General features: G+C 45.3%; 10 protein-coding genes across 10 annotated transcripts; 5 read left to right on the top strand and 5 right to left on the bottom strand.

Moving 5' to 3' along the window:
• Positions 1-1,684: 1,684 nt before the first annotated feature.
• SERLADRAFT_415950 (uncharacterized protein) lies at positions 1,685-3,198 on the bottom strand (the record flags this gene model as incomplete). Its single annotated transcript, XM_007319151.1, has 7 exons — positions 1,685-1,901; positions 1,963-2,255; positions 2,308-2,447; positions 2,502-2,552; positions 2,611-2,780; positions 2,834-2,960; positions 3,028-3,198. 6 exons carry the CDS (start codon positions 3,086-3,088, stop codon positions 2,151-2,153), a joined length of 654 nt encoding a protein of 217 aa, XP_007319213.1.
• A 944-nt stretch (positions 3,199-4,142) lies between these two features.
• Positions 4,143-7,672, top strand: SERLADRAFT_415949 (uncharacterized protein; the record flags this gene model as incomplete). The annotated part of the gene is made up of 18 exons (XM_007319150.1): positions 4,143-4,154; positions 4,217-4,301; positions 4,363-4,466; positions 4,527-4,562; positions 4,618-4,822; positions 4,879-5,042; positions 5,103-5,171; positions 5,230-5,364; positions 5,418-5,671; positions 5,720-5,792; positions 5,850-6,452; positions 6,510-6,552; positions 6,611-6,737; positions 6,808-6,904; positions 6,971-6,980; positions 7,041-7,091; positions 7,150-7,289; positions 7,344-7,672. 18 exons carry the CDS (start codon positions 4,143-4,145, stop codon positions 7,449-7,451), a joined length of 2,316 nt encoding a protein of 771 aa, XP_007319212.1.
• Positions 7,673-8,454: 782 nt separating this feature from the next.
• SERLADRAFT_469365 (uncharacterized protein) lies at positions 8,455-10,214 on the bottom strand (the record flags this gene model as incomplete). Its single annotated transcript, XM_007319149.1, has 7 exons — positions 8,455-8,593; positions 8,653-8,851; positions 8,924-9,036; positions 9,095-9,213; positions 9,263-9,317; positions 9,373-9,675; positions 9,723-10,214. 7 exons carry the CDS (start codon positions 10,137-10,139, stop codon positions 8,549-8,551), a joined length of 1,251 nt encoding a protein of 416 aa, XP_007319211.1.
• Positions 10,215-10,362: 148 nt separating this feature from the next.
• Positions 10,363-11,679, top strand: SERLADRAFT_391404 (uncharacterized protein; the record flags this gene model as incomplete). Its single annotated transcript, XM_007319148.1, has 3 exons — positions 10,363-11,001; positions 11,065-11,131; positions 11,190-11,679. 3 exons carry the CDS (start codon positions 10,772-10,774, stop codon positions 11,391-11,393), a joined length of 501 nt encoding a protein of 166 aa, XP_007319210.1.
• A 303-nt stretch (positions 11,680-11,982) lies between these two features.
• On the top strand, positions 11,983-13,410 carry SERLADRAFT_438757 (uncharacterized protein; the record flags this gene model as incomplete). Its single annotated transcript, XM_007319147.1, has 1 exon — positions 11,983-13,410. The coding sequence occupies one exon, from the start codon at positions 11,983-11,985 to the stop codon at positions 13,408-13,410; it is 1,428 nt and encodes a 475-aa protein (XP_007319209.1).
• A 182-nt stretch (positions 13,411-13,592) lies between these two features.
• On the top strand, positions 13,593-13,775 carry SERLADRAFT_370336 (uncharacterized protein; the record flags this gene model as incomplete). The annotated part of the gene is made up of 1 exon (XM_007319146.1): positions 13,593-13,775. The coding sequence occupies one exon, from the start codon at positions 13,593-13,595 to the stop codon at positions 13,773-13,775; it is 183 nt and encodes a 60-aa protein (XP_007319208.1).
• Positions 13,776-13,833: 58 nt separating this feature from the next.
• Positions 13,834-16,324, bottom strand: SERLADRAFT_438756 (uncharacterized protein; the record flags this gene model as incomplete). The annotated part of the gene is made up of 15 exons (XM_007319145.1): positions 13,834-14,094; positions 14,149-14,186; positions 14,242-14,492; positions 14,555-14,606; positions 14,666-14,771; positions 14,833-15,100; positions 15,153-15,222; positions 15,281-15,346; positions 15,414-15,421; positions 15,473-15,553; positions 15,612-15,639; positions 15,690-15,702; positions 15,766-15,830; positions 15,887-16,086; positions 16,164-16,324. The coding sequence occupies 15 exons, from the start codon at positions 16,322-16,324 to the stop codon at positions 13,834-13,836; spliced, it is 1,668 nt and encodes a 555-aa protein (XP_007319207.1).
• Positions 16,325-16,410: 86 nt separating this feature from the next.
• On the bottom strand, positions 16,411-17,582 carry SERLADRAFT_469353 (uncharacterized protein; the record flags this gene model as incomplete). Its single annotated transcript, XM_007319144.1, has 7 exons — positions 16,411-16,788; positions 16,861-16,884; positions 16,949-17,058; positions 17,223-17,281; positions 17,348-17,387; positions 17,441-17,478; positions 17,536-17,582. The coding sequence occupies 7 exons, from the start codon at positions 17,550-17,552 to the stop codon at positions 16,648-16,650; spliced, it is 429 nt and encodes a 142-aa protein (XP_007319206.1).
• A 148-nt stretch (positions 17,583-17,730) lies between these two features.
• Positions 17,731-18,617, top strand: SERLADRAFT_370333 (uncharacterized protein; the record flags this gene model as incomplete). The annotated part of the gene is made up of 5 exons (XM_007319143.1): positions 17,731-17,820; positions 17,872-17,937; positions 18,026-18,099; positions 18,159-18,252; positions 18,312-18,617. The coding sequence occupies 5 exons, from the start codon at positions 17,731-17,733 to the stop codon at positions 18,615-18,617; spliced, it is 630 nt and encodes a 209-aa protein (XP_007319205.1).
• A 245-nt stretch (positions 18,618-18,862) lies between these two features.
• SERLADRAFT_361845 (uncharacterized protein) lies at positions 18,863-21,487 on the bottom strand (the record flags this gene model as incomplete). Its single annotated transcript, XM_007319142.1, has 14 exons — positions 18,863-19,244; positions 19,306-19,343; positions 19,399-19,649; positions 19,725-19,776; positions 19,835-19,940; positions 20,001-20,268; positions 20,324-20,393; positions 20,450-20,515; positions 20,633-20,715; positions 20,765-20,792; positions 20,853-20,865; positions 20,928-20,992; positions 21,047-21,237; positions 21,315-21,487. 14 exons carry the CDS (start codon positions 21,485-21,487, stop codon positions 19,002-19,004), a joined length of 1,647 nt encoding a protein of 548 aa, XP_007319204.1.
• Positions 21,488-25,311: the final 3,824 nt, after the last annotated feature.

The following is a 25,311-nucleotide window of genomic DNA, read 5'->3' as shown; positions in this document are numbered from 1 at the left end:
CGCATCCAAACCAAGTGGTCATTGCTGTGACATTCCTTTCCCATGTATCGCCTCTGGAGTAAATCACCATTGGCGAGAAGTCGCGCTTAGTTTGCCTACCATCTGGACCAACATAGTGGTGCATGACATGAAACCACTCAAACTGCCTACATTGTGCTTGGAGCGGTCGAGCGGTTCGCCACTGCATATGTTCTTTCCCATAGCGGACCTCAGAACATATAACGACGAACCAATGTATTCATTGTTGGACTCTAGATGTATACATGGGCTCACCGTAACAATCGATGTAGGCTCTACTTGGTCTCATGAACAACTTCTCAAACTTCGTCATGTTATTGGAGTTTGCTCAGTCCATTTGGAATTCCTCGAGTTTATTTTCACAGGGCAGGGCATAAATGCAATAGATCGCCAAGCTGATTGGGTGGTCACAATATTCCTTGGTATCTTCGCAGAGATTGATGAATCAACCTTGCGTTCGTTACGAATCAACGGGGTTGGGCTTTTTAATTGGCCTCCCTTATTGTTTTCCCAGCCACGAGTCCCATCATTGACCAGCCTCCATCTCAAAATCGATCGCCAGGACATCGAGCCTGTAAATAAGAACTGGGCTTCCCTCAAGGCTTTTCTCTCCTACTGTAAATGTCTACAAGAGCTCGTGATCGAGGGCGGTGTTCTGCCATTGCCACGCGGTACCACGTCAAGAAATACCATCATCCTCACATCGCTTCGTTCCATGGCTCTCCGGTGGCCTTACAAGACCCGTAGCAAGGACTTTTCACACTTTATCCGCTGCTTGAAAGCCCCTTTGCTAACATATCTCGAGCTTGTCTGTGTGAACCGTAGCGATCTAAATGAAGTTGCTCGCCGCTCTAATCTTGGGATATATCCTGCGCTACATACTCTGCGCCTAGGTTGCTGTGCCCCTGGTCCCGAGAGTCTTTGTCCTGAATTCTACGAGCTGTTTAGTTCAGTCCGGGAACTACAGTTAGCCAGGAGCGACCAGTACTATTTTTCATCAAGTGATTCTTCTGCAAGTGAAATGGAGGGCTCACTAGCTCTCACTCAGCCTTGCTGGCCTGCTTTAGAAGTTCTATCGTATGATGGTTGTGATTTTGGCTGGCTTCATGACATTGTGCAACTACGCTCCAGTTTACAAGGTGGTCTGCTTCGACGAGTTCGTGTCATCGGAAACCGCTTCTCACGCGTACAACTAGAGTGGTTGAAGGAATGGGTGACTTTGGAGAGTATGGCCGATAGTGACTCTGGACTCTTGCCTGTCAGCCCCATCGCGGATCTCGTGGACACTCCGGACGCGGAAGATATGTGGGCCCTGTTAGATGAGCTGTCTCTAAAAGATGTGTAATGGGCAAGAGTTTAACAAGTTTCTTACCTTCAGTCCTCAACGAACACTGATTCTTCGAATACGGTAATAATTCATCCGTTGTAGGGTCAGGAGCACCAACTCCATTACCAGTCGTTGTTCCTTGGTTGCGAAAGACAGAATCCACGAAGTCATAAGAAAAAAACTGATATACGAACAAGAAAAGGTCGGGTCATCTCGATCCTAAATGATTGTATGAGGTAGCAGGAGTGAAAACAGTATGTTATTTTTCTCCATCGAGGTGTCTACCTAACTCGAGTAGGGGATATTATTGTGTTGCCAGTTTCATGAAATATATATCTTCCTCTTACAAATATTACGCTATTGTTGATCAAACAAGATTTCAACATGCTTGCGGTCGCATGTGAGCCGGGATTGTGCTGGATAGTTCAATCTGGACCACTTGCAGACCATTGCAGAGCAATCCTATCCAACATGGCGATGAAATGATCAGCCGTGATATGTCGTCAACTGGACCTTACGGCCGCCAGTATTCTGATCCTCTATTCACATTCATAAGGTATCGCGCCTTCCCAATCATTCTCGTCTAAAGTCAACTAACATCAATTTTACATCACCAGAACTCGACAATAGGATGTCTTCTAGGCTCCTCTTCTGGACGAATCAGACTTGTTTGTAAATGGCCTTAGTCCTGCAGTTTGGTGAAAAGTGCCTGCGTAATATTTGACTATTAATAGTAGTACATTGCCATACATTTCTTGTGCGCTTTCCCGTGCGTTTCTCATGCAACGCAGGGTCTCCGTTAGACTCAGGTACTGTAAACAATCATAACTGAAGGAAGAGCAGCATCGGTACGATAGACGACAGTTTCTGGATGTTTCATTTGCCCATTATAGCTGGGAACATACTCAAGCTAAAGATAACAATCAGATCAAATCAGTATATGTTTCTAGTTAGTGACTTACTGAATGACAGCCCCAAGGAGGACTTGATGTGCCTGGAGCCGGGTTGTACACTTTGTACGTGTTGCCCACCACAATATGGCTAAGTAATATAACGTGGTAGCGAGATTGATTATTGACATTGATGGCATAATCATGAGATTCTATAGTGGTATTTGAATCTGACATCACGGGAATAAGTACGAAGTCCCACTCACTAGAAGAGTGACTGGAGGTGTAGATGCCTGTTCCGAAATTTGCGGCTCCACCTAAAGGAATGGTGTATGAGTTAACGATGCGTGAACTGGCATCAGTCAAAACACTGACCTGAATTCCTTAGGACGTAGGATGTCTTAAGAATGTGGCATAAATCACAGTTCCAAAGATTACAGAGCTGCAGTTGACCATTGCTATCACCAATATTGCATGCACGTTTGACCCCACGGTATAGCTGCTGTATAACATTACCACCACCAAGCTGGTTTCTTATTTGTTGTCTATGGGGACAATGAGTCACAGCAGAACACCATGGCAATTCCAAAATAATTACTCGTAGTTAACATACGCTTGGAAGCGTGGCTGTCCGTATGAGGTGCTCTGGTTAATGTACCAGATATTGTGTACGGTAGGGTGAGGTTTATTGGTATCTTTCCACGCATTCACGAAGTCATTTTTGACTATAGAATGGTCAAACATATGACGTAGTCAAAACCATGCGGGATAACGATGGAGGATGGTGCTTGCCTGATTGATAAAATGCGGAAGATTTGATATTGCTGGACGTAATGAATAAGTCATTAGACATGATTTCAAGATGCGAAGTTGGGACGAGAGAGGTTGAAGCTCGAAGACAGGGACAAATATCACTTTGAGAATGCCGGATGAAAGCTACTGTTTACTTAAATAAAAGAGAGCGCGATAATATAAGGGAACACGGCACAAGATATGTTCCCCAACCATAAACGTGCCGGTCACCCCTGTTTGATAATATTCCACCTGTTCCTTGCCCTACATCGCCCCGTGAACTGCATAATTGGTAGATACAGACAGGAACACTTTCCAGAAAGTCTCAGCGCCTTCAGCACATCATTTCTGCGGTCTTAATGTTGTCGCCTTTGGCACAACATTGCTAGCTATAGACACTCACCCCCACGTTGTTACTGACAGTAGCGCCTATATGCTCCCACTAGTCCACAAATCACAATAGAGATCAGCGCTCGGATAATAGAAGGCGTTAAAGGATACAAGGAAGTAAGTTTATCGGCCAGAGTTAGACGCCGAATTCAGTTGCCAGCCCGGCAGTTTTATGATTGCATGCATATACCGCTGCCATTCGGAGTTGGACCGGAGTTGAGTGGCATTTGCTGACGCTCGCGTCTATGTATCTATGTATACGTATCAGGTCTGCCACTACATGCAAACTACTCGTATTCGGACATGTCAAGTCATCACATCCATAACATACTCTTGCTAATATCTAATCATTTCTCGTAACCTGTGCTCAATTCTTGCATTGCGGATAAAGTTACTTGCAAACAGGTGCCAAAAATAGTATGTACTTCCATTCTGTCACTCTACAGCTTCAGCGTTACGAGGACTTGTGGAAATTATATGGCACTTCTATCGCCATCTCCTATCAACCGTCCCAAGTCAGGGGATAGATGCTACGGCAAATACTTATCTTGACGCCTGAAGTGAACTTGTGACTCGAGGCTGAGCGCCCTGCATTGTGATTTCTGGCGCCAATCGACCTATGCTGCACTTATATTCATTCAGCTATACTCCAACCATATTCCAAAAATCTCCGTTCAGTGATAAGCTTCCACTGTCCGTTGTATCATTCTGGTCAGAGATACAACATGCGCGACCGTGTACGTTGTCCATACTCCCTGGCTATGAACCATATTTACCTGCTTATTCTACTGTTCCTCAGTCAAACACTGATATTGCAAAAGCCAAACAGGAGATAGAGAAAATCTGTAAGGCATCCCAGGGTCGCAGTGTGATTTGTTTATTCGGTGTGCTTTAGCCCTTAAATATGGCACGAGTGGTTTCCTTAAAACGTCATATATGCAACAGGCAGCTCAAGCTACAAGGACAGTGTGCGGCACTGGCTTGTGAGCAGCAGTGAAAATGCATATGTTGCTGTCCAGCCTGGTAGTGTCGATGATTTATCAGCAATAGTACGTAGTCTCCTTTTTTCTCTCACTTGAGGCAGACATCCGATTGTTGACTGATTGTAGATTAAAGTTTTGGCAAGGCGAAAGGTTCCATTTGGGGTATGTGCTTAGCCTACACTTTATGAATAACAAACTTAACCGTCAATCTTCACAGATCAAAGGTGGTGGACATGCTACCAGTCCTCGTCTTAGCTCTACTTCTGGAATCCAGATCTATATGGCCCGATTTGATCTAATTCAATACAATAGTGCCACAGACACAGTAGATATTGGTGCTGGGTGCCTCTGGGATCAGGTGTACAAAGAATTGTTGCCATATAAGCGTAGCGTAGTTGGAGGCTCCACGTCTGAAGGAGTAGGTGTGTACTGAACTTCGAACTGCATGTCATAAGAACTAAGCTTACATTGGACTTAGGTGTGGCCGGTTGGCTATTGGGTGGCGGTTATTCGCTCAAAACAAATCAATATGGTCTTGGAATTGATAATATTGTTGGGTTCGAGATTGTGATGCCAAGTGGCAATGTCATCAATGTTAGGCAGGGCGAAATTAAACACAAGGACCTCTTTGAAGCGCTGAAGGTCAGTTTTTTTTATTTTAAACTAAATTTCTGTGAAGCGTAGGAAACCTGATCTGCGCAGGGTGGTGGCAATAATTTTGGCATTGTGACGAAATTCATTATCAATACTTTTTACGAGGATAAAACCTATGTCAGTAGTTTTACTTCATGTGCAGAAATATGCTGACTTAAGTTCATTGAATCACCAGACTTTTAGATATACGTTCAGTTCATATTTCCCAGAGGTCAAGGCTGCCATCGCAGATTTTGCAAAGTATGAAATAAGGAAGAAAGCCGCCTTGGTTTCTGCATTCATGCATGAACTTGAGCAAGGTTCTATCAAGGTTTGCGGATCGCTTCCTACAACCTTGAAATCATCTTTTACGTTTTGCTATAGTCAACTATCATGGTTCTTGGAGTCTATGATGGCCCTAAACCAAATCCTGATCCTTTTAGACGTTTCGATCCAATTGCCAAACTTGAAGAGGCTGCTCAAACACGTCTCTTCCAAGGCAGCACCACAAACAACGCCAGAGATATGCCCCAATACCAACTGGATAATCCACTCGGCCACTTTCATCCTCCTCGAAACCAAAATGGTACAAATAGCCAGAATCCTGGCATGTCTGGGGTAGGGGAAATCACAAGTTGGTGAGCTCTCCACTATTGAGCTTATCTGTTTTTTTATACAAAATCTAGTGGCCGATTTGCATGCACTATGGTGTCACATTACACAACAAAACTAATAGAGACAATCGCCGAGCAGGCACAGGTAAGTATTCTACAGTTGTCACGATACATTTCCCCTTATGTTCCTTTCTGCCTGTAGAAAAAGGCCGCAAAGATGAAGCGACATAGGGGGAAACTAGTCTGTATTGATGTTTGGCCATTTCTTCCTTCTATATTTGAGAAGAGCACTCCATCCGCATGGCCTCATCCCATTGGGAAATCATACAGCCCCTGCATAGTATACTTTTTATGGGACAAACCGGAGGACGACCAATACTGGCTAAAGCAGATGAATTCTGCTTTAAAAGCTATACACAAGGTCGCCATCAAGGAGAAGTGCACGAAGAACTATCCCATGTATCTCAATACTTCACTCGACACTACTCCTGTCGAGCGTATATATGGCCGTATGAATCTTGGACTGCTCAGTAAAATACGAAAAACATATGACCCCGATGACGTTATGGGCCATGCTTCTGGATTCAAGATTCCTCTTCCTGATAAAATACCTGACATAGACTTCCAGTCAGATCACGAAGTCAGCGATGATGAACCTGACCTTTCAGACGGCAGCGAGGATGAACCTGACCTTTCAGACGATGATCCTAACCTTTCAGACGGCAGCGAGGATGAACCTGACCTTTCAGACGATGATCCTAACCTTTCAGACGGCAGCGAGGATGAACCTGAATCCCCCAATTCAGTGAGTATGCCTTGGTTGTTAAATCAAAAACTCGCTCTTATACAATCTTATTTGCAGGTGCTTAAGAAGCTTAAATCTAACCAACCTCTCTATCAGGAAGGTAAGTGACATTACACGAAGCCCTCTATATGAAGGATCGTCATTGAGCTATGACTTAGCGGAACAGTATTTTAAAGAGAGATGGGTCAATCCCGACAAGCGTTCTCCTTCCATTCGCAGCATCTACGAAGTAGTATACCGAAGTGACCGGGCTCAATACCACGTTAGCCGGTATTCGGATTACTTGTGCGTCCAGCCAGCTCTTGTTTAGTATATTCTGTGATGGATACCCTACTGAAAAAACCTCTATCTGTAGAAAAAGCCTACGCAACAATAGCCCAGTGGAGCAGAAACTTTTTCATGGACAAGCCCGTGCTTGTACTATTGGAGATGATACCAACGGCAGGGCTCATGTAACCACTCCATGCTCCTTACCGCAATGCTATGTATGCCGCATTCTACAATGTGATTTTACACAGGGAACTGCCAGTGCGTATCGTGATGACAGTGATACATTCAGATGCATGACACTGAAATATATCTTTGCAGAGAAAAATGGATACTGGGGATGGGGTATTTACACTACATCTGCCTCTAATAGTGAGTGTAGACTATCGATGTTTGAAGTGTGTGCTCATAGCTCTATTCATAATCTCAGAAGCCGACCATTTCTTCCGGGACGTCAACAACACGTCGCCATATCGGCTTGTTTTCTTAAGCAAGGTTGCCGTTGGTTTAAGTATGCGAGCCGATCGAAGGAATGAGAATTTGAAGCGAGCTCCTCCAGGATACGATTCAGTGAGTGCTGCTGTTGCTTCATGTTGGTTCTGAACATCATAATTCATTTATTAGATTGATGCATTGACCATGGAACAAGGTGGAGTGGTCAAGTACTCTGAGGTGGTAGTATATCCCGACGAAGCCATGTGCCCATATGTCGTCATTGTGTACAGCCTGTGAGGTCGTCTGAAGATATTGTCGTAATGGCGAATATATGGTTGCTGAGGGGCTGTGTCAGCGAAGGAAGCATTGGCCGATACGGCTGATTCTTATATCGCTGATTCTGCTATTCGTAAGATTCGATGGATCCTGATACGAATTGTATCCGCCTGTCATATCGCTGTCGTATGACTGTTGACTGTTCTGTTGATATGTTCTGCAGATATCTGTTGTGACGTTGCTTCCCTCTGCGTATTTCAACATGGTTGTCCTTCCTGAAGGTCATAGTTCATTGTATAAGAGATAAAAAGCGAAACGAAAGGTTATGAACGACAAAATAGATATACAAATACGCACAATCTCACGAAACCATCGATCTATAGCTAGAGGAGAGGCGTTATAAATAGAAATGAAGTCAGTACCAAACAGTCGTAATAAACACAAGTCAACGCGTCGAGGTCACGAGACAGAACTCACCCCATATCTCCCACGCACGGACCTAGCTCTCAAAAAACTATATAAACCTCGCGCCCTGCTTCCTTGTTTCCTCAGAACATACTCAGCTAGGATCTATTTTATAGAAACTAACTCGAGTCTCGCATGTTTACACATGCCGCATCCTTCAGATCCAGTCGATGATATAAGCGCTGCCTCGTTCAACAGAGAACATGGCCCTTTCTTATGAAGGGGTCTCGAGGACGTTTGGTTTGTTTTGTTGTCTGGCTGCTTTTGCAGGTTTGATGACGACGAGCCAGCGAGGTTGGCGTCTGTCTGATGGATTTTCTTATTCTATCATGTTTTTCAATGTAAAGTAGCTAGATTTTGCGTCAATGATATTATGTCGATAATACTTTGGTGGTTTTCACTTCATAAGCTGGATTCCTCGATGTAGACGGACAAGGTAGCATGCTTATGCTATCATTTTGGTTGACAACGTCTGCTCATCATATGATGTTGCTGAATCGATATCGTAGAGTCAGTGAGGTTCCTCCAAAAACATCTGTCGAGACGAGTGTCAACGAGGATGTAATGAAAGCTATACAGCATTGATTGGCAAGAACGAGTAGTTACAACGAAAATCACAAAATTAATCCCCTAGTAATAATCTATCCTTCTCTCTACTTCGTCTTGTTATAATTTCCATATTCCCAATTGAAACAGTCCTAGAGTTTCAACGTCAACGCTTAGAGCTAAGGTCAACCGATGTTGAACAGAAACTTACCACACAGTCCTTCTCTTCCTCTAGAAGAGGAACTGTTCTATTCTGACCTGACTTTCCGTTCGATTTATCGTCTCCTGTAGGCTCCCAGTCTTCCGAAAGAAGCCGTTCGATGACAACCTTGATGCCGTGCGTCCGGATGTCCACAGACCAGCCTAGCTTCGTGACAGTATCATACCGTGCCACTTTGCCCAAATGACATCTACAACAAAGGGAGCAGGGACAATATCAGCGTATGCGCCAATCGTGACCCAAAAGAAAGAAGTGCACTCACCGTGACTCCATCGCATAGCCGCCAATCGCACATATGGAGGTGACGCCGTTGCACGTACCCATAGCTAGTGGGTCTGCCGTGTGATAGATATGAGTGATGTGTTGAGTGGAGGGCTGTACGTGGAGGTTAGGGACATTATGCGGAGTGAATCAGGCGAAGAGGGATACTTACTGGTGTAGGCAGATGCAGTCGTGATGCAGCAAGTTTTTCACCTGGTGCTTCAAACGCAACGACTGGTGCGCCGAATGTGACTCCAAGAAGTGACGCAAGCGAGCCGCCCAGGGAGTGACCTGAAATCAAGATTAATGTCATTCAAGGGCGATACATAACTGTTCGTACCAATGATCCATATGTTGGCATCTGGATACATGTACGTTACATTATTGTAGAGGTTCTGAAAGCAGTTATTTCAGCATAACGGGTGAACTCATAAGGGCGTGGAAACGCACAGTGCCTATGGAATAGAAGAGACTCTCTTCGGTTAATGCTTGCTCAACGCAAGTCTGGTCGCACTTGTATCCACCAGAAAAGCAATCGCATACAGTATACCAGGTTGGTCCGACGCGCGCGCAACAGCACGAGAAAAGCATGTTATCGTTGAGTTTATCCTTGACCACAGTCGGCCCACCGCCGCCTATCATCCATCCTGCCGATGTACCCTTGATGGAGATGATAGCGGTAGAGTTATCGTCAGACACAAAAACGTGTCCACGAAATCCATCAGCATCTGGTTCATATCCAAATGGCAAGGACTAATGAAGTCGTTAGATGGTGTAATGGTTGAGGGTTTGGCACTTACTTTATTCCAGCCATCCTGGGCATACCACTCTTTGTCCGTGCTCTCGACGTACGCATTACTGGTCATCTTCGCCAGAGTCAGCAATACCTGACGATCTTCGACATTCGGTCCTTGCACTTCAATATCTTCCCACAGAAAGGGCTCGCTCTGGGCATACCTCATGGAGCGAAAACGTGCGGAATGAAACGCAGCTGCCGACACCGGTTTATGGGCACGTACACTTGCTGTGTTGACCCCATACACCTCTGGCGCAAAGGAGGGCGCTATATCAGAGAATATGATAAGGGATGAATTAGATAGGGCGTGTTCATGGCGCAGCTGGAAGGTCAGGGGAGGTGAGGTGGCAACTGACGGTTCCTTTATCCAGAGAAAAGATCCAATGAGAAATCGCAGAGTAAGTGGTAATATGTCGAACATGTATTCTAGTTGTTCAAGTCAGTATCAAAGGCATAAGAAGAATGCGGACACGTTTGTCGTCCAAGTTGCAACGTGCAAGTCGTCCTTGGAAGTTGGCAATAAAGACTGCTACGCCTCTTGCCTAGAAGAGGTCATCTTCGGCATGACTTATGTAATTCCCGCCTTCAGCCTTCAACTTTTTTTCTTCATGCCAATGTACAAGACGAAACCGCACATTTTTTCATTGTTTCTTGATGGCCTATCAAAGTACATGGTTATAAATTCATGGGGACGCTTATCCCAGTGCCGCGGGCAGGTGTAGTTATGTCCAAGGTTATGAAGGTTATGTCCACATCTAGACTGTTCTAGCCTTGGCTATAACCTTACCGTGATCACCCCGGGCCTCACAAGTGCCGACAAGTCCTCGAGTTTCGAAAGGTGCATCCTGATGTATTGTCCCATGTCCGTCCTTATATATGGCAGATGTAGCCACATTGTCGTAGACCATTCATCTTCCACCCAGAAGATGTGCTGTGGAGTTTCCAGCTCTAGTGTGTATACGTGACATCGACTACAAAACGGTGGTAGCACAGAGCAGAGTCATGTCTCACGTGCTTTCTCTGTGCCAGAATGATCCCATACATACACTCCTCATGACTATCGAAGGAGTACCCATGTACCAAATCGACACCCCTGATACATGGATCACAGGAACGACAACGGTTAGCCGCTATGAACTCGAAGGATCCAGTACCGGTCGTGTATTATCGTTAGTCGGCGAGATTACGTACCATAGAGTGAATGGGTTGAGGCTGCAGATACTCGATTCAGAGAGTAGCCTCGAAATCACGTTACTTCAAAATCCAGACGAGGGTGTAGATCGGTGAGTACAAACACCAATCTATGTAAACATGCCATTTGCTCAGTTCCGTCACCAACTTCAAAGCCCCTGGAGTTTCATAGGATTTGATGGTCGACCGTATATTTGGAGAATGTTGTTTCAATCACCTGTGGTAGGTACCATTCAACACTTTGATTTATCGTGGCTCATTATAATCTATTTCTATAAAGCTATTTCTGAACGATAATTCACAGACACCATTGGCACGATATCGACGCGCGAAACTTGGGATCGTATCTCGCTCAAGGCGTGCTTTTCTGGAGATATTTCCGGCCGGGATCAATATCACTGACTTCATTGTAGTCACTTTCGTCACTTTCTCGAAGCAGCGTATGGTGGAGGAAGTAGAGAATATCCCATCGTCACCCATTTAGATTGTTATACCCCGTCAAGTTTTGGTTTCTTGGCTCCGTCGCCCTGCTTTCTATTGCTATCGTTACGTGCTCAACGGGAATTTAGAAGAAATCGCCAGCTTGCAGTTTTTGATGTTCACGAGGGGTAAAAGGATTGTTCATGGTTTATGGTTTACGGGTCTATTTGATTGTTATCGCTGCGGATACTGTCTTGTTTGTCATACTCATACTTCGTTATAAGGTACTGTACGAGCATTAACAGGCTACTCCACTGAATCACAGAAATCGCCATCTGACATTTACAACCAGAATTCAAGTCGACCAGTACATGTTAGTAACCAAGAACTCCAGGAACTGACAAAACCTGCAAATACTGCCGTTGTGACTGGTGTATATTATGCTTTTCGAGTTCCTATTCAGGATTTGGCGCTTCTATACACCTCGTTTTGACCACGTGCCACAGTTTATAAAAAGCGAAGCTGTTTCGATCAGTTCTACATTCGCTATCCATATCTTGTTGAGTCAGTATATGAACACTTTGGAATTTTGGATTTTGTATCTCTAACCTGATTTTACTTTCAACTAGCTCTTTCAAGAAATTTTTGTATTCATGACCATTGAATCACATCCAGCATCTCGCGCCACTCCAATCCAGACTTTACCTAACGAATTACTGGCCGAGATATTCAAAGCAGGTGCATCAGAACCAAGAGCAGGTAGTGCTGATTGTGACATTCCCTTCCCATGCGTCGTGTCCAGCATCAATCGCCATTGGCGAGAAGTGGCACTCAGTTCTCCTGATATTTGGACGAACGTGGTGATATCCAACATCCAACCGTTCACCCTCCCGGCGCTGTGCATAAAACGGGCCAGTAACAAGCCGTTACACGCATTCATTAATATATGGGACGTCGAAAATTTCCACTGCGCTGCAGTTTCCTCGCTGCTGAGACTTGGAAATGTTAATCGACTCACTATAACGGCTACATACTCGATTCTGCGCAGCTGTTATTTCGCTTATTTTTGCCGAATCATCGAGATATGCTCGACGCAATTGGAATTTATCGAGTGCACTTTCGTGGATAACTCAGACGTAGCCCATCTGACGGTACATGACAGGATAATAACAGCAATCATCTACGCTTTTTTCTGGGATATCAGACGACCACACTTGGGGTCCTTGAAATTGCATGGTGTAGTAGGGATCCTAAACTCCCCCTTTTTGGTCGCAATAAGCTCAAGACTATCCATGTTAGACAAAACTCTGTCGCTAACCAAACTTTGCCTCGATTTCGATTATGCGTCAGTTTCGTTTACGAAGCCGGATTGGGCTGGTTTCAAAGGTCTTCTGTCCTGCTGCAAATGCTTAGAAGAGCTTGTTATGTATGGTGATATACTCCCCTTACCGTTGGATATTAGCACACACAATATCATCTCCCTCCGTTCGCTCCATACGCTGGCGCTGCGCTGGCCATGCGACGCTAAGAGCCACGATCTCGAAAAACTGATACGCTGCATCAGAGCCCCTTCCCTGACATATCTCGAGCTTGTCGACGTGCATTGTAACGATCTCAACAACCTGTCCCGTAGCTCTCATCTTCCATTATACCCCAACCTTCATACATTACGCCTTGGCCGCCATGCCTCGCAATGGGAGGTTCTCTGCCCCGAGTTTTACCAGTTCTTTTGCTCGGTGGGGGAACTCCAGCTAGCTAGGAGCGACTACCATCACTTGTTGCCAGAGTCCCTCGAAGATGAGGGCCAATTGGCTTGGTGGCCCGCTCTGGATATTCTATCATATGATGGCAGCGATTTCGACTGGCTTTATGGTGTTGTGCGCTCTCGCGCCAGCTTAGGACGTCCTCTGCGGCGCGTCCATTTATCAAGGCATCGTTTTCAGCGTGCACAACTGGACCGGCTGAAGGAATGGGTTACTCTGGAGAGTATGGTTGATTGTGATTCTGTATTAATATCTGTCAATCCCATCGTAGATCTGGAAGATATGCCGGATATGTCGTGTTTGCTGGAAGGGATGTAGTTGAAAGACGTGTAATTGGAAAAGGGTCAAGGCCCTCTACGGTTATTTGCATGTGGGTAGCTACAGTAAAATTGGTCTATTTTTTTCGGTCGTCATCTCTGTGACATCTCGTATGCGTGTTTGGCACCGTGGGGAGGTAGATAGTCTTCAGTTTGACATGCAAGGATCCGAAGCTAAAGACGATGTCTCCTTCTAAGTTATTCCAAGTTCATACAACAAACAGCAACTCATTATCGCGGAGAAGAGCCAAAAAGCATCAGAATATAAGGAACAGTGCTAGCTGTTTCACGAAAAACGATATCGCCGTGCTGGTTGGTACACGACAAAAATCAAGAAAGGTTAAACATAATGCAAGGGGGAAATGATGACCAGTTGAATGATCATAATGTACAAATAAACGGGATCCATGTAACAACTGCGTGATCAGAGCGGATAAGCAAGAGAAAGACTAGTCAAAACTTCCATAGGATCCGTCCTGTAGGTGTCCTGTGTGAAATTGATCTGTATATTTCCAAAAGTTGGTCCGTCCGACATCATCAGGAGATTAGGGGACTCTTTTGTATACCGCGGCCATTCCGGATTCGCACCCCCATTGGGATCGAGGTTTGCGACAAAGTTGATAAGGTAGTCAGCCATTGGTGTGTCACCAGGTCCGATTAAGCTTCGAATGTCGCTGCCGTGAGACTGCACAAGAAAAAGTCATTGGGGATTAGTGGAAGCTGGCCATGATTGACTTACCGAACCTAAATACAAGGCAGTCTTGTTTAGTTTGCTAACTGAATGAATGTCAGTCAGGTTGTGCTGTAGATCACTAGATAAGAAACCCCGTACGGTACGACCACGTATTTTGCTCGTCTGAGCGCTGGTGCAGTAAGAAGCGACGAGGAGCCTGGAATACTACGTCTCCTTGGAAGGCTGCAACGCGTTTGAATTGAGATGTCAATGTATTGTTGTTTCCTGTATCAAAAGGTGATCCTTCAGTCGGATCTTGAGGATATTGTTGCAACAGGGTAGTCATATTTTCATCCGGTGCTCCTTTGATCCAGTAGGTTGAGAGGTAGTCACGAAACTGACCATCTGTCCTATTTTACATCATGCTTTATGTCAGATCGTCCTGAACGACGGGGAAAAACTGAGTCCTTACGTAACGTTACAGGTGCTGAAAGAGAAATCAGTTCCCTCATCGTCACAGTTACCTTATTGCAAAAGTACTACATCAGATACGGGAGGAGATATGCATAAGTAGTTGACATACTCGAAACGAATGGAATGTCAGCAACTGATCCATTCTGCACTAACAGCTGGGGATGATCCACTAGAAAATCGCCATCGGCTCTTGGTGCCCACGCCAATGCTAGAGCCTAGGAACAATAAATCGAATCAAAACGATGTTGAATTTAACGATACAACACTATCACAAACCTGATAGGATTCAAGATTAGGGGATTTATTAACGGCCATCATAATATCATCATATGGGACATTCCGAAGGCACTGCAGCGTATCAGACGCCCCAGAACAGCCTGTCTCTCCCACCAGCGCATCATAATATGGCTGACCATTGGTGATATCACCTACGGGCATTGGAGCCCCGGAGTGCATGAAAGCACCGTGAAATAGACCCTCCGTGTTGCCACCATTAGTGAGCATCTGAAAGGAGATGGAAATTGCTCCTGCACTTTGGCCCCAGCTATAGAAAATCGTGTTCAGTCACTGCAATACGAGCATGTATGGATACGCACAGTGTGACTTTTGTCGGATCGCCTCCGAATGCACTGATATATTTTTGAATCCATCTAAGCCCCTCACGCTCTAAATTACAGAAAAATATTTCATGGCTAACTAACACTTAGAGAAATAAAGAACATACGATCTCGAAGGCCAAGGTTTCCTACACCTTCGTTTTTGACCTCTTGACTAGCTAAAAACCCGAATGCTGAGATTAGTACAAGAGACCATGAATATTAAATCACTTTTCCGATAATCATAAGATGATGTTTTACCATTCAATCTGTAAGGTATCAACCACTGCATAATCCCCAGACGACATAACATAACTTACCTATAGTTCATACTGACATACACCACAGGTTTCTCAAGTTCGATGGCTCTATTCAGTACAATAACAGAGCCTTCATCGTTACTGTAGAAAAGTTACCGTCTCAATGAGATATATGAATATACAATGCAGTTGAATTCACTTTTCTGCGATGCCTGTCTCAAAGCCACCTAAAAATAATCAAGGAATCTGCGGAACGATGGTGAAATTGTGCGCTTACCCCCATACAATTGCTAATTTACGATTTTGGTGGTATGTTAAGATCTTGAACCAGTAAAATTATCAAAGTTACGTACAACTAGCACAGGTAGCTTCGAGCTTGACGTTGCACCAGCGGGTCTTATGACGTTAATATAGAGACCTAATAAGACCGATCAAGTCAAAGGAGCGAGATCATCAGTGATAAATCAAACCGACAGTCTTCGCTGAGCCAATCCGTGGTGGGGGGCGGGATGGGAAAAGACTCGCATAAGTGAGGAAAGCAAGTACAAACATCGTGCTTGATAGTGGCATTTGAAGGATTCTGCTGAGGGCAGGCAGGACCATATAGTGTAACATTATGCATACCGGTGTAAGCCGGATAAGGTTGAGGGATCTGAAAACGATAGTCTCCTATGCTGTGAATACGATGCATGAATAATGAACAGCGAGCGGCTGATAAGCGGCGGCGACGACGCATACAGGCATGACTCACGGAGGTTGTGCAAAACGTATGCCTAGAAATTTAGAGAAGTTTCCGACAGTGATTCCAGTGAATGTCGCATTATCCAAATTCACGGTAGGTTGGGTGAGCGCGCCAGACGCATCTACACCGAAGCCAAAGAGAAGGCCAACGAACAAAATACTGCGTAGCATGAGTCGAGGTTCGAAAGGAAGACAGGGAGACGGGTTGCAAGAAAAGCGTATTTGATACAAGCAGCCACGCTCCAGTAGAGAACTTTCTGATATTGCCGGACCACTGGGTACAACCATGTGCCGTAGCCCGAAATGAAAACAGGGGGTCAAGTGTACCTGGCACATTCCCGGGTGCGTTACACAGCCAGTGCAGCCACACATCAGGCCTTCAGAGATATCAAAATCACTCCATCTCATCTCTAGAATATGGGAACACCTCATTTTCAGCCAGTTCTTGCCGTTTTATTCATACACTTCAGCTTAGCTTATGTTACCACCTGCAATCACAACTTTCCCTTGATCTCTTCATAAATCTTGACCATCTCATCCTTGGGTAACTGCTTTGTCGGCCAGCCGATGACAAGTCCTTCATCATCACCGGCAGTTGGTTTTGGGATGACGTGGAAGTGTACGTGGTCAACTTCCTAGATGGGAGGACAAATCAGATAATTACTATATCCCTTGAAAGTTCCCGGCTGTTTAGATCCAGGACATACCTGGTGTGCAATTCTTCCATTATTCTATATTTAAGTGGAAACAACACCAAATTAAACATTACGCCGAGAAAAAGATAGGTGATTGTACCTGGAGAATGTTATAGTTCTCTAGACCTTGCGCCTGAGCAATCTTCTTTGCAATGGGCATAGCGTCTGCCAGATACTCATCTGGAAGCTCGTGCATCTTGACAGCATGATCTTCCATTATTGCACCATTTAGTTTGTATATCCGAGGGGAGATGTCAGTAACATCGATAGATAGGGTGTTTGGTTTGGAGAGTGAAAAGCGTGGCAGAAATTGCATGTAAGATGTTTAGAATATAATCTCAAAAGACTTATGACAGTGGCAAAATCGTACTTACCTTTCGGAATGATCAGGGCATGACCCCTGGATAGAGGACCAATGTCAAGGAAAGAGAACCTACATACCGCAAATCCGGTCCATCAGGGTAATAGCTCATTTAAGAGGATAAGGATAGAAGCGCACGATAACTCAGTTTCAATTAGTTTGTAACTTGGTATTTCACCTGTCCAAAACGTCTTTCAAGATCCATATAACCCAACGATGCAGTTGCCATACCCTTAATAATCTTGCAGAATATGCACGTAGCCAGAGATCTAAATGAACTAATACGTTAGCTATGTTTTGCTATATTTTGATGGCCATGGGCTTGCCTTGCTGTAGATGCCATGATGATGGAACACTGGAAAGATGTGGGCCCGCTAGTTTGGACTGAGCTAGATGCGGCAAATACCGGCAGGTATGGCCAAAAAGGAAAGTCCAGTCAGCCACCCACATACGCGCGACACGTTATCCTACTGCAGGCGCTCAAGTGGAACCGCTCGTTCAGACTACCACCACCTTCCATAATGCCCGTTGGTATTGAAGCATGGCTCACTCAAATACCGCCCATAACGCGTGCATGGCTTGCCCTGTCTGTGCTAACGAGTCTAGCTGTTGTATGTCCTCGTCTCTAAAACACTCGTCTAACAAACTGAAATCTTGATTAGCAATGTCAACTTGTTACACCTCTCCAACTGTATTTCAGCTATAAATCGGCTTTTACAAATGTTCAGGTAAGCTACGTTGTTGCTTCGTCTTACAAAGGATTAGAAAGGTCGGTTGCATATGTGCTGACAATGTGTGATATTTGGTATAATGAAGCCATGGAGGATGATCACGACCTTCTTCTATTTTGGCTCAATATCGCTTGACTTTGTCTTCCATATGTTCTTTTTGTACGTCGTCTATATTTCTAGAGATGAACACCAGTATCGTGCTGACATCAACACGGTAGCATGCGATATAGCCGGATGCTCGAAGAATCATCCTTTGCAAATAGGAAGGCAGACTACTTCTGGCTCCTTTTATCCTCTTCTTTGATGTTACTCGTAAGTCCATCTGTTGCACCCATCCATTATGTACCCGCCTGATGTTTGCCGTGACCCAGGCTCTGTCCCCTCTCGTCAACCTTCCCTTTCTCTCCTCTTCTCTCGCCTTTGTCCCCATATATCTTTGGTCACGTCGACACCCATCGACCCCGATATCGTTGTTCGGTTTGATTACTATCACTGCGCCTTACTTACCACTTGCGCTCGTTGCGTTTTCCTGGGTACTTAACGGCACCTGGCGTGCTGCAGCTGGTGATCTCGTAGGCTGCGCTGTAGGACATATAGGGTGGTTCATGAGGGATGTATGGGTGAGAGAGATGGTGGGTGGGAATAGCATACTGAGTGATGCGCCGGAAATACTGTAAGTGCTATGCCGTTGTTCGAAGCATAGGCATTCATGTCGCTGACCTCTCTGGCTAGGAAACGGTTATTTGGTGATCCGTAGATTTTTGGGGCATGAATAGAGTTGTGCAGATATGCACAAATCTATTTTTACTAATTCTGGCAGTCAAAATCCATTGGAACGCAACGGAATGGCGTGTGCACTACTACTCGCACTAACCTGGTGATGCAATAATGTATCAATCACGTTTCTCCTCGTACCACATGAATTATCAAGACCCGTGATATTGACTTGCAATAACGGCTCATTCAAATAATGACGATTCAAAAAAGTACAAAAGGAATGCAGTAAAGCGAAGGCGCATTAAAAAAGAAGAACGAGCGGTGCAAGTCACGCGCACGCGATATCACATAGGATATTGCAAGAACAGGTTCGTAATATAATCCATAGCCTCCTTCCTGTACGTATCCTGTGTGATGTTCAAACGAGTAAGTCCGCCCCGGAATGTAAGAAGGTTCGGGGATTGGGTCGTATATTGCGGCCAGTAGATACTTGTGTTTCCGTTCGGGTCCAGGTTGGCCACAAAGCGCACGAGATAATCTGTCATGTCACCCGGTCCGAATACGTTGAACAAATCACTTCCATGGAACTGAAACGTGAACGAGTTAGATTGTGCTGTGCATGTATATCCATCTGTGAAGAAGACTTACCGCGCCCAGGAAAGGGGTAGCTTTAAACCGTTTACTTACTAAAATAATCTTAAATTGCTGATAATTCGAAAGGTAAGTGGATGAAGGACATACAGAAAGACCACATATTTTGTTTGCCCGACCGTTGCTGCAGGAAAAATCGGCGTGGACCCTGGAACGTTCCATCTCCTTGGAGAGCTGCCAAACGTTTGAATTGAGGTGTTATTACGTTCAGATAACCAGTATTGAAGGGCGATCCCTCTGTCACGTTTTGAGGGTACATCTCCAATAAAGTAGTTACGTTCTCGCTCGGTGCATTTGGTAAAAAGTAGCTTTTGATATACTCGTAGACTTGATCGTTGGTCCTGGTTTACACAAGTTAATATGAGTAGTTGAATATTTTGTTCAATCGAAATGAATAAATGAATCGGTGTACTCACGTGATGTTGAGGGTACTGAAAGAAAACATAGTTGCCTCGTCGTCACAATCGCCTATGAGAGACCAGTAGTAAACAAAAAACATGCCGGACAATAATTGGATACTACATACCAGAAATGATAGGTATGTTAGCTACAGATCCTTGTTGCACTAGTTTTTGAGGATCATCCATCAAAAAATTACCATCTGCCCTGGGCACCCATGCCAACACTAGGGACTACAAGTGATAAAATATTCATTATCAGGGCAAGTCCAAGAAAATCGGACACATACTGACCTGGTAAGAAAATATGTTTGGAGTCCTGTCGACGGCAGACTTCAGGATATCATATGGCACTTCTCGAAGACATTGAAGTGTATCTAAAGCTCCTGAACAACCCGTTTGATCAACCAGGAAGTCGTAATAAGTTTGTCCTTTGGTGATATCGCCGACAGGGATAGGGGATCCAGATTGCATATAAGCAGCACGGAATAAACCTTCAGTATCACCACCATTGGTGAGCATCTGAAGCGAAACGGATATTGCTCCGGAACTCTGGCCCCAACTTGAAAATCTCTTAGCGCCAGTTACTGATAGCGGACAATGGAAATCATACATACAGGGTAACCTTTGTAGGATCACCACCAAACGAGCTGATGTATTTCTGAACCCACCTCATTGCCTCGCGTTCTAGAAAGAAAAAAATTGTCAGCTAATCAATCAACGCACAAAGGAAATCATCTGACGATCTTGAAGACCAAGATTGCCGACGCCTGCATCTTTGACTTCTTGGCTCGCGAGGAATCCAAATGCTAGAGTGTGGTGAAAACAACTTTTAAATGACTTTAAATGCCGCTAGTAGTAAAACCATACCAGTGACACTATTTTGACGTGTTCATTGATGAGAGGTTATATGCAGATCTGTAAACACACTAACCGATGATTCATGCTGACATATATCACTGGCTCGTTCAGCTCAAGAGACCTTTCGACTATGACGCTTCCGTTTGCACTATAATACGGCGTAAGTTGCATTCCGGTGAGGACACTTGTGAACTGACCTAGATGCCGAACCACCTTGAAACCCGCCTAGAGGGTGGAGGGGAAGGAAAATTAGTTTCTGTCCCGTTCATACATCTATGTGCTTACCCCCAAAGATCCACTTGAAACATAATAAGCCATAATATCAGCTAGTTTCTATACCCTAGAAATGCGACAACCCACCAATACAACTGGCAACTTCGACATAGATGTTACATTGGCAGGTGCTATGACATTGATATAAAGACCTGTAAGGGCGTAAGTTTGACTTGGTAAATGCGTTTATTGGACACGGGACTCACAATCTTCGCCAGCCGGAGAAGCCAGGTCTCCGAATGATTGTACAACAGAATCAACAGCGTAGGCGGGAACGCCTTTCATTGCGGGTATCCTGATCGCTTGTTGAGGGCAAGCAATACTATATTCTGATGCGGCGTGATCGCCTACGTATGAAGGATGAGGCTGAGGAAGTTGGAAACGCAGATTGCCAACGCTGCCAGAGGTGGGTGACCGCCACGGTGATAGATACATTAGCAACTAATCCTACACATAAACTTTCGAAATACTCACGGAGCTTGGGCAAAGGGTATTCCAAGGAACTTCGACACGTTACCAGAGTTGACACCTGTGAAGGTGGCATTGTCCAGTTGTACCAAAGGGGGGGCTCTTTCGGATAATGGGCCAGTAGCCACAGTCCCGATGGTGAATAGGAGGGCAGAGGTCAAAGCCGTTTGGATTATCATGGTGTTTGTTGTCTTCCACAAGTTGTATCAAGCCTGGACTTTATAGCATTGAGAAGACGATAGCTTGGTGGACTCTGAATAACAGAAGATTTGCAAGTACGTAAGTAACATACCAGCTGACATGAACATCTTAATCGGTTTGGACGCTTGGCGATTCAATTGTGAAGAACAGCCATACCACCCAAAGCCATTGCCTGGAGTTATATTGAGAGACAACCAGTATCGAACACAGGCTCATATTTGAGACTAACCTGAATGTGCCACGTACTACATTTGTTAGTAGAAGTTCCGCCTTCGCGGACTTTCAAGTTGCTCATGTCATGGTCAGCGGATGTCAGCGCTAGCCGGAACATAAGTAAGTACGAGAAAAGGTTTCGTCAACAACCAGACTGACCATGTATTGGATCGTCACTCTCTAGGTTCATTCTCATGCTAGTCAACCGCTCATCACGAAAGTGCTCAGTTATGTATCGGCATCATATACGTCATTTTCATCAGGGATACACAAGCAGATCTTCACCGTCTCCTCTTGTAGAAACTTGTAGACCTCGCCGTACATACAATATGGTAAAAAAAAAAGTGCAAGGTAAGTATGAAACACTCATCTTATATTCTCCCCTCTTCCTGCAGCATAGGGTACCAGAATATTCAAAAGAAGAAAAAATCAGAATCAGATCAACGAAAGGGTAAAATGGAAGACCAATAGATATGTGCATAGAACCGATCCCTCCGTAATCCGCGACGTAAAAAAGCATCGAGCACACGAGGTAAAAAGGAAGATACATACAGAAATGCATAATTTAAGCGATCAAATAACCACAATCAAATGAAAATCAAAGAATGGCGGATTGAAGCATAGATCAAATCAGAGAATGCGGCCTGCGCATCTTACCAAGAGAAAAAAAAACGCAGAACATTTCCGTACAAAAAATGTGAGCCTATCAGGGTTGCTATCACCGACTGCCGGCACCGGTACCAGCGACAACCATCTTGGAAGCACGCAGCATAGCACTCTTATTCGGGCGTGGTGCAATAGTAGGGGCCTGGAGACTGCTAAGGCGGCGAACTTTGGCAGGGGCTGGAGCTGGCGCTGGATTTCCGTTTCCAGTCCCATTGGAGGTGCCATTCACAGCACTCTTGTTAGAAGACGGATTGGAGTGACCGTTCGCCACTGAAGGACGGGAGGAAGTACGAGAAATTGGTGGACGTACAGCAGTCTGTGAGGCAGGGCGGGCGGCACTTTGTGATGCAGGACGCGTTTGTGTAGCTGTACGAGAAGCTGGTCGAGAACCTCCAGTAAAGGACGAGACAGAGTTGCTTCTCGATAAACCAGGCGTTTTCGGCGCGGAAGGAGTGCGGACTACATGAAATTAAGCAAAATCAATATTCAAACAATGCGTCAGTATTACACTGACTCAAACTCACACATGAAACTGCTAGGCGGTGCCTTTCCGCCCTCTTCCTTCTGCGTCCTCAACGCCGCACTCCGATTCATTCTCGGTGCAACAGTCGGTCCCGCTCGTACACTTGCAACGCTAATAGTCTCGCGTCGTTTATGGCCAGGTACACCGTCGAAAATCGCTTTTTTCTCAGGTACATTAGGATCTGTTCCATCACTTGGAGTCGAGCCTGCGCTTGACTTCTTGTTCAACAGTGCGTTGGCACCAGACCTTCCCACGGTCGCTGAGGCTGAGACGGATCTCTTGCCTGGTGGTAATGCGGCAGCCTCAATCCCTAACCTCAGGGCTGCCGCTTTTGTCATACGAGGGGCGATGGCAGGAGGTGCTGTCGACGCGACAGTGATGGTTGACGAGCGTTTGTGACCTGGTACATCGAGGAAGTTAGTTTTGGTTCGAACTCGGGGTGGGTCTACTGTTGTCGTCACGTAGGAGGTCAGTTAGGTATTCAAGTAATGTTTGTTTTGTTGATTCATTCGCAACGGGCATAATATGTTGAGTAGACGAAATATGTAAGTGGAAAAGTGTAATGAGCAGGACAGTAAGACGGCGAGAGCCGCAGAAAAAGCGTACCAGCTTCCTTTCCAACTCCTGTTTTCGGTGGAGGTGGTCCTAAGCTCATTCTAGGGCCAGTGCCACCAACACCAACACCAGCACGAAGGAGTGCCGCGCGAGTCTGACGGGGAGTGATATCAGGTGCTGCGTGCGTACGTGGAAGAGGTCGAGCACGGAAAGTTGGTTTCCCATTCGTATTTGTCAAGCTCCCCCTAGCAGAAGTAGTGATACTGGCACTAGTCGATGCCCTGGAGCGTGCAGTATTGGTAGTGGACGCATAGGAAGAGAGCTGCGCGCCCTCACGGAGTGCTTCAAGGACCGAAGACGATACTGAGCGGATCGAGCTTGGGTCGAATTCGCTGCCTACGGCGTATCCTGGGCTAAGCATTCCTTCATCGGATAACCCTAGACCTAAACCTTCGTCAGGCAGCTCGGATGTGGGGAAAGGAGGGCTGCTGGCGAAAAGAGAGGCGATTTGTAGCTCGGCAATGTCTTCGTCTGGGGCAATCATCAATGCATTTGGAGGGTAAAAAGATGACGAGCGAGCGAGGGTGTGAAGCACCTGTACGGCGCGGCGACGTTCAAGAACGTATACCCACACAGGTCCGCTACAGGCCATACAGAAGCCATAATGAGATATATAGGTATTGTGATATCCATATATGTCGTGCGGATCGATTAGTTCAACCAAATATTGTACAGTGGGCCAGGGAACAATGGATGTCAAAAAGAACAGTAGTTGAGGGTTTAAGCAGGATATATGGGCGAATCATGGGAAGAGAACCGATGATTCGGGCCAAAACAACAAGATGGAGCAGAGATGAATGGATGGGTGACAGTGATAGAATCCATTACAGACAAGTGCATAAGTACAACACGGAAAGGGTCGAAAAAGATACAAGTGGGTGAGAAACTGACATGAGCATTCATAGGCAGCAGACGAGAAAAGCAGGACCCACTCTGCAAGAGAACGTGCATCATCGCCAAAGAGTTCGTAGTATGTCTCCGGGTCCGATTCCGTATCAAACTCCATTTGGCGTTCTTTAACGATCTGTAATATGACATATGGAAAGAAAAAAGAGCATAAATGAGTATCGCATATTTCCACTTCACATAAGGACGAAGAGTGAAACTGTGACATATAATGATCCTATAGTTACAGTACTTCCAACACACTACACCCCTTTCATATTATTTTGAATTAAAAGCTAAACGCACCTCAAATCCTGCTTCTAATATTCGAGGTTCGATATCTAACCTGTTCTGTAACGCATGATTCTTAATGATAGCCACCGTGCGCGTTACAGCTGCGGGTGAGCCTCCTAATGCAGGGGATGTAGCGGAATTAGGGGATAATCCAGGAGATGGTGTTGTAGGAAGCACTTTTGGAGATAAATGTGCGGATGAAGCGGCGATGGGAGTTGAAGGCTCGTCGTCGTACAAAGCTGAGCTGGGACTTGGTGGGTTCGACATAGTCAAATTTTGAGGAAAAGAGTGGGTATATGCGAGTGATTTGAATAGAGGTTTGGGTATGTTTTGATTGAGCTACTGTTGGGCGCTGGGCAATGAGCTCAACCCGTGATTTCGAGACTATCGCAAGAACAAGAAAAAAAGAGAGAACGTTGACGCGAAGGAGAAAGTAAGATACAAGACAAGCAGAAAGGTAGAAAAGCCAGTCACTGGAACAAGACTGCTCGTTGGCTTTCGAAACTAGGAAACTGGGAACAAGACACTGTATTTCTCCAGCCAGCGACCAGCTGAACATTTCGGTATTGCTCCCGGCCATGGGACCCTGGACACTCCAACGCCTTT

The sequence above is a fragment of the Serpula lacrymans genome (genome assembly GCF_000218685.1).
Source record: "Serpula lacrymans var. lacrymans S7.9 unplaced genomic scaffold SERLAscaffold_8, whole genome shotgun sequence".
Classification (NCBI taxonomy): domain Eukaryota; kingdom Fungi; phylum Basidiomycota; class Agaricomycetes; order Boletales; family Serpulaceae; genus Serpula; species Serpula lacrymans.
Note: the sequence above shows the minus strand (reverse complement) of the source record. Positions and strands in the feature narration are given on the sequence as shown.